The sequence below is a fragment of the Hylobates moloch genome, unplaced genomic scaffold (genome assembly GCF_009828535.3).
Source record: "Hylobates moloch isolate HMO894 unplaced genomic scaffold, HMol_V3 SCAFFOLD_22, whole genome shotgun sequence".
NCBI classification, from domain to species: domain Eukaryota; kingdom Metazoa; phylum Chordata; class Mammalia; order Primates; family Hylobatidae; genus Hylobates; species Hylobates moloch.
Window position 1 is genome coordinate 1,212,755 of NW_026652297.1, and position 7,015 is coordinate 1,219,769.

General features: G+C 37.8%; 1 protein-coding gene across 1 annotated transcript in view; it reads right to left on the minus strand.

The window, feature by feature from the left end:
• Positions 1 to 1,087: 1,087 nt before the first annotated feature.
• The window catches only part of TMPRSS12 (transmembrane serine protease 12), a 32,654-nt gene continuing 26,726 nt past the window's right edge, over positions 1,088 to 7,015 (minus strand). Inside the window, exons 4-5 of the mRNA XM_058433429.1 lie at positions 3,245 to 3,387; positions 1,088 to 1,367 (exon numbers count right to left, since the gene is read on the minus strand). Coding sequence (XP_058289412.1) covers positions 1,116 to 1,367; positions 3,245 to 3,387 — 395 coding nt within the window. The 3' untranslated portion in view covers positions 1,088 to 1,115. The remainder of the gene's footprint in view (positions 1,368 to 3,244; positions 3,388 to 7,015) is intronic.

Sequence of the window (7,015 nt, forward strand, 5' to 3'; positions counted from 1 at the left end):
GAATCTCCTAAGTTCAAGGGAAATGAGAGTTGACTAATAGTAGATATAATTCAATCAACATTTTCTTTTGTTTCATTTTTTGTGTGTGTATGATACAGAGTCCAGCTCTGTCACCCAAGCTGCAGTGGTGCAATCTTGGCTCACTGCAACCTCCACCTCTTGGGTTCAAGCAATTCTCGTGCCTCAGCCTCCCACGTAGCTGGGATTACAGGCATGCACCACCATGCCTCACTAATTTTTGTATTTTTAGTAGAGACAGCGTTTCACCATGTTGGCCAAGCTGGTCTTGAACTCCTGACCTCAAGTGATTCTGCCCACCTTGGCCTCCCACAATGCTGGGATTACAGGTGAGAGCCACCATGCTTGGCCCTAATTTTCTTTTATTTCTTTTAATTCAATTTATACATTAGTTATCATAAAGTTTATCCCAGGTTGGCGTCCCTCTTTTACCCGGCATGCTTTCCAGTTGCTTCTCACAGTTAATTCAGAGGCCCCATGGGATACAAAATTTTAGCATGGGCTTCAAGAAAATAAAGTTTAGAAAGTAGGTTATACTGCTGGAAAAAAGTCATAAATTTCTAAATAAAAAGTAAATTATTTGGGGGTGTGTATACCATAGCTCTCTTAGCAGAGGAAACGAAGTACTGATATTAAATAAATGGTTATAATTAGAATTTAAATAACAGATAAATACTTGTTTCTCTAAATATACTTTGAGAATTGGAAACAAGATTATAATTCAAAAAAAATCATACAAACATGTTTTAGAATAAAATCTAAGAATTTTGATTAACCAAATAACAGCTTTCATTTTAATTATAAACTATTATTTGGCATTTATACACATAAAATATATGTTTAACTGAATATTTTGTACAAACTCTATGAGTGTTCTAGATACAGAATTATGATTATAAAATAAAACGAGATATTTCAAGGAGGCATGTGATTCAGTGCCAAAATTACAATTGTATATCTGTCACAATACAGCCCATAAAATGTTCACATGAAATCTCTAATGTAGGCAATTAATTGCTAGAAGAATAAATGATGTTCATTATATAGAACATAGGGACACAATGCAAAATAAAGATATGAAAGCCTTCAGAATTTCTTTATGTTGTTGCTAGTAAGATGACAAAACATAAAGCTATGAGGATCTGGCCACGTGAAATATTTATAGTGAGTCTGCCTTGAGTGCTTGCGTGGAAGAAGTGCTCCGTCAGCCACTTTTGGTAGAAGGATGGCCCAATATAGATACCAGGAAAACCTCTTCGACCACAGCCATGTCCGTAACTGGTAATTCCCATTACAAAAAATCTTTTATATTCTGGTAAGTAGCACATTAATGGTCCACCACTGTCACCCTGTCAAAAAAGTCCCAAAATAGTGTTTGTTACTTCTAGTATTCTTCAAGAACAGTAATGCTGGAATAAATTATTTACATCAAACATACATTTATATAAATACACATTTTCAATATACCCCCAACTTATAAAGATCAATAGATTTTGAGCTTAATCTTCCAACTCAAACAGGAGGAATTCAGTTTTGCCCAGGTATTTGGAGGAACCATATAGCTGGTAGATAAATTCTCATCTGCCTAGTTTTGAGCCAGAATACTATAAATCAAATTGTTTGGATTTTTAAATACAATTACTCAGGAGAAATATAATTTGGGAAGTGTGCAAAATATTGTAAAAACTGTCTATTATTAGAATATTGCTGAATACTGTGTGTGGAAAGTATAAGATGTATGCAGGATTCTTTTAGGCATGTGTGTGGTTTGCTTGCCAGGGAGAGGAGTAAACTGGCGTCTTGCAAGAGATGACAAGTTTCTAAGTGTTGACAATGGCTAGTGCAGCAAAATGAGCATAAATGGCAAAGCCTCTCAGTAGTATCATAAATGACAGGTCTCTTTCATAGTCTATACAAAATTATGAATGCACCCAAACGCTGTTACTAAGGCCTGTTAATGCACTCAAAACAACAAGGACACTGAGATAACTGTTTCCGATTCTCTACATAAGGCAGGCATTGAATAATTATTTTTTGATGATGAGGATGTTTGGCCTAGGAATGCAATTCAATTAGATTGGATTCTTTACTATTTTACTCAGCAAGATTTTTAAGGAAAAGGACACAGAAAAGATAAACTTTGGATTGCAGAAATGAGAATGAGTAGGAAAAGGTGAGAGCATGGGGTACTCAGGAGTGAAGGACTAGTAGATTTGGAAATAGTGAAGAAAAGAGGAATGAAGGAAGAGTAAAAAAGCATGAGACAAAACAAAAAATGGATCAACTGTACTTCATTAAAAAAATTAACATTTGTGCTGCAAATGATAACCTCAGAAAAGTGAAAAAACAGTCTACAGAATGGGAGAAAAATTTTGTACATTATATATCTGGTAAGGGACTTGTATCCAGAATACATGAAAAATGCTTATAACTCAGTGATAAAAAGACAACTCAATTTAAAAATGAGGAAGGGATCCAAATAGACATTCTGTAAAGAAGACATATAAATGGCTAATAAATACATGCAAAAATGCTCAACATCATTAGTCATTAAGGAAATGCAAATTAAAACCACTGTGAGATACCACTTCACACCCACAAGGATGGTTATAATAAAAAAGACAGGAACAGGCTGGGTGCAGTGGCTCACCCCTGTAATCCCAGCACTTTGGGAGGCCGAGGTGGGCAGATCACTTGAGGTCAGGAGTTCAAGACCAGCCTGGTCAACAAGGTGAAGCCCCGTCTCTACTGAAAATACAAAAAAAAAAAAAACGAAAAAAAATAACTGGGCATAGTGCTGTGTGCCTGTAATTCCAGCTACCTAGGAGGCTGAGGGATGAGAATCACTTGAACCTGGGAGGCAGAGGTTACAGTGAACAGAGATTGTGTCACTGCACTCCAGCATGGGTGACAAAGCGAGACTATCTCAAAAAAAAAAAAAAAATTGAACTGTACACTTTTAACTAGGTGAATTATATCTCAAAGGTAATGATTAAAAAAAAGGATTCAAGGTAAATTCTGCCTAAGGTTGACCCTGATGACTGTAGAAACCATGGAATCAGGAACCAAGAAGATTTGGATTGTTGAAATAGTTAAAAAGGAGAAAAAATGATTTATTATTTTTAGGCCTGATAATTAAGACCACCAGAAAGTTATCAAAGGCTTTGTTTGACAAGTTCCCTTCTGGCTTCAGAAAATATTTTAAAGGAAAATTACTTGGTCTTACCCTGCAAGTATCAAAAGCTCCATCTTCATCACCTGCACAAAATGAAGTGTTGGGAATTATTCCCCCATAACTCCTCTCAGAATTACACATCTCTCGAGAAATGTAATGCACTTCTGCGTCTTGTAAAATATTTGTAGCATTACCTGTTAACAAAAAATACCAGTAAGTTATCTTGGAGCAGACATTTTTAGTGATTTAAATGTTAGTGTTTTGTGTTTTCTTTCCAAAGTGACTGATTCAATAATTATGTAAAATTATATTCATAGATATGTGTATGAATATGTATGTATGCCTAGGAAGATTGTAGAAGAATGTTTACCTAAATGTTTGTTTGTTTTTGAAATAGAGTCTTGATCTATTGCCCAGGCTGGAGTGCAGTGATGTGATCTCGGCTCACTGCAACCTCTGCCTCCTGGGTTCAAGCAACTCTTGTGCCTCAGCCTCCCGAGTAACTGGGATTACAGGTGCACAACATCACGCCTGGCTAATTTTCCTTTTTTTAATTTTTGAGATGGCATCTCACTCTGTCGCCCAGGCTGCAATGCAGTGGCGTGATCTCGGCTCACTGCAACCTCTGCCTCCTGGGTTCAAGCAATCCTCCTGCCTTAGCCTCCTGAGTAGCTGGGATTACAGGCACTTACCACCACGCCCAGCTAATTTTTGTATTTTTAGTAGAGATGGGGTTTCACCATGTTGGCCAGGCTGTTCTCGAATTCCTGACTTCAAGTGATCCACCCACCTCGGCCTCCCAAAGTGCTAGGATTACAGGTGTGAGCCACCATGCCTGGCCAGATGTGCCTTTTTATATTCCAACTAGCAAAGTATGAGAGTTCCAAATTCTTCACATCCTCATCAATGCTTGTTATTGTCTAACTTTTTAATTATAGTCATCCTTCTGTGTCATCCCAGCACTTTGGGAGACTGTTTTAAAATTACTGCTAGTGTATAGAAATGGAGTAGATTTTGTATATGGTCTTATACTGGCTGTATTACTAAACTCTGCTAATTCCAGTGGGTTTTAGAGCCTATTTTAATTACATCACCTGTGACTAATGAATATTTTGTTATTTCCTTTGTAAGTTGTGTGTGCATCTTTTTCTAGTAACACACTTGGTAGGACTTCTACAATATTGAATACAAGTGGAGAAATTGTTCTTGATTTTAAAGGAATGTTTTACTGTAATGATGTTTGCTGTAGTTTAGAGGTCATTAACCTTAATTAGGTTAAGGAAATTCCCTTCTATGTCTAGACCGTTAAGAGTTTCTAATGATGCTTCTACTGAATTTATTCAGATAATATTTTTATCCTTTAACCAATCTGTGATGAATTCCATCAAGAGACTTCTAATTTTATTTATTTATATTATTATTTTTGAGACAGGGTCTTGCCCTGTTGCCTGGGCCCCAGAGTGCAGTGGTACAATTAGCTCACTGCAGCCTCAAACTCCTGGGCTCAAGCAATCCTCCCACCTCAACCTCCAGAGTAGCTGGGACTACGGGCATGTGCCATCATGCCCAGCTAATTGTTATTTTTGGTAGGGATGGGGTCTTGCTGTGTTGCCCAGGCTGGTCTCAAAGTCCTGGCTTCAAGTGATCCTCCCACCTTGGCCTCCTAAAGTGCTTGGATTGCAAGCATGAGCCACTGCACCCAGCTGAGACTTCTAATTTTATTTTATTTCATTATCATGTTTTTTTTTTTTTTGAGACAGTCTCGCTGTGTCACCCAGGCTGGAGTGCAGTGACGTACTCACTGCAACCTCTGCTTCTTGGGTTCAAGTAATCCTCCCTCCTCAGCTTTCCAAGTAGCTGGGATTACAGGTGCATACCACCACGCCCAGCTAATTTTTAAATTTTTTGTAGAGTTGAGGTCTTGCTATATTGCCCAGGCCATTCTTGAATGGGCCCAAGCAATTCTCCTGCCTTGGCCTCTCAAAGTGTTGGAATTACAGGTGTGAACCACCACAACTGGCTGACTTCTAATTTTAAACCACCCTTGGATTCCTGAGATAAACCTAATTTGGTTATGATTAATTCTATTATTTTTTTGAGTCAGGGTCCTGCTCTGTTGCCTAGGCTGGTGCCTAGTGTAGTGGCACAGTCATAGGTTGCCTCAGCCTCAACCTCCTGGGCTCATGTGATCCTTCTGCCTCAGCCTCTTGAGTAGCTAGGACTACAGATGTTCACCACTATGCCCAGATAATTTTTTAGTTTTTTTTGTAGAAACAGTGTCTCAGTATGTTGCTCAGGCTGATCTTGAACTCCTGGCCTCAAGCAAGCCTCCTAATTTGGCCTCCCGGAGTGCTGAGATGACAGATGTGAGCCACTGTACCTGACCATCAATTCTATCTATAATATACTTTGTAGATTTAGTGTGTTATTACTAATAATTTGTTTGGAATGCCTGCATTTATAACGTTGGGCTTTCTCTTATTACGATTACTTGATTTTGGAATCAATAATATGATTATTTCATACACTGAGCTGGAATATATTCCTTTTTGTATTCTTTGAAAGCATACGTATAGGATTTAGATAATCTGTCTCTGGTATTATGGTAGAACTCACTTGTTCTGAGTTCTGGTTTTTTATTTTTGAAAAAGAAATCTACTGATTCAATTCCTTTACACTCTATAGGACTATAGAGGATTTGCATTTCTTGTTTGGTCAGTTTTGGCTAGTTACCATTTTCATATTTAGTCAATTTAGTTCAGTTTTGGTTATTTACAAAGGAATTTATTCATTTTGTCTAAGTACTAAAATTTACAGCATAACATTTTAAAAAGTACTGTGCTATATGTTAGTTCATAATATTAATTCGTATTTGTGCCTTCTTTCCTTTTGTCACCAGTCTTACCAGTGGTTTGTTGTTTTTTCAGAAAACTAGATTTTGGCTTGTTGGTTTCCTCTTTTCTGTCTTTATTTTCTGTTCATTAACTGCAGTGCTTACTTTTATGTCCTTTTTTCTGCTTTCTATGGGTTTAGAATGTTCTTTCTTTTTTTAGTCTCCCTCCATAGTAGCTGAGACTACAGACATGTACCACCATGTCTGGCTGTAATATTATTATTATTTTTTTTTTTTTAGAGAGATGGGGTCTTGCTCTGCTGCCCAGGCTGGTCTTGAACTCCTGGGCCCAAGCAATTCTCCCACACTGGCCTCCCCAAGTGTTGGGATTACAGGTGTGAGCCACTGTGCTTGGCCATTGCAATGTTTATTTAAACTTTAAAAAAGTTAGACTTTGGATTCATAGTATTCAGACTTTATTCTTCAATATTAGGTCAAATATTTGCTCTTCCATATGATTCAAACTAAATATATATATATTTAGTTTGAATCATATGGAAGAAATATATATATATTTTTAGTTTGAATCATATGGAAGAAATATATATATATATATATATATTTTTTTTTTTGAAGTGGTCTCGCCCTGGGTTGGAGTGCAGTGGCGTGATCTTGGCTCACTGCAACCTCTGCCTCTGGGTTTGAAGTGATTCTCCTGCCCCAGCCTCCCAAGTAACTGGGATTACAGGCTCACGCCACCACACCCAGCTAATTTTTTGTATTTTTAGTGGAGACGGGTTTTTACCATGTTGGCCAGGCTGGTCTTGGACTCCTGACCTCGTGATCCGCCCGTCTCGGCCTCCCAAAGTGCTGGGATTACAGGCGTGAGCCACAGCACCCAGCCTCAAACTAAAAATATATATATTTCTAAAACTTTAAACGTTATCCTTTACCTCTCTCTGCAGCCCCCCACCTTTGTTATGTACCCT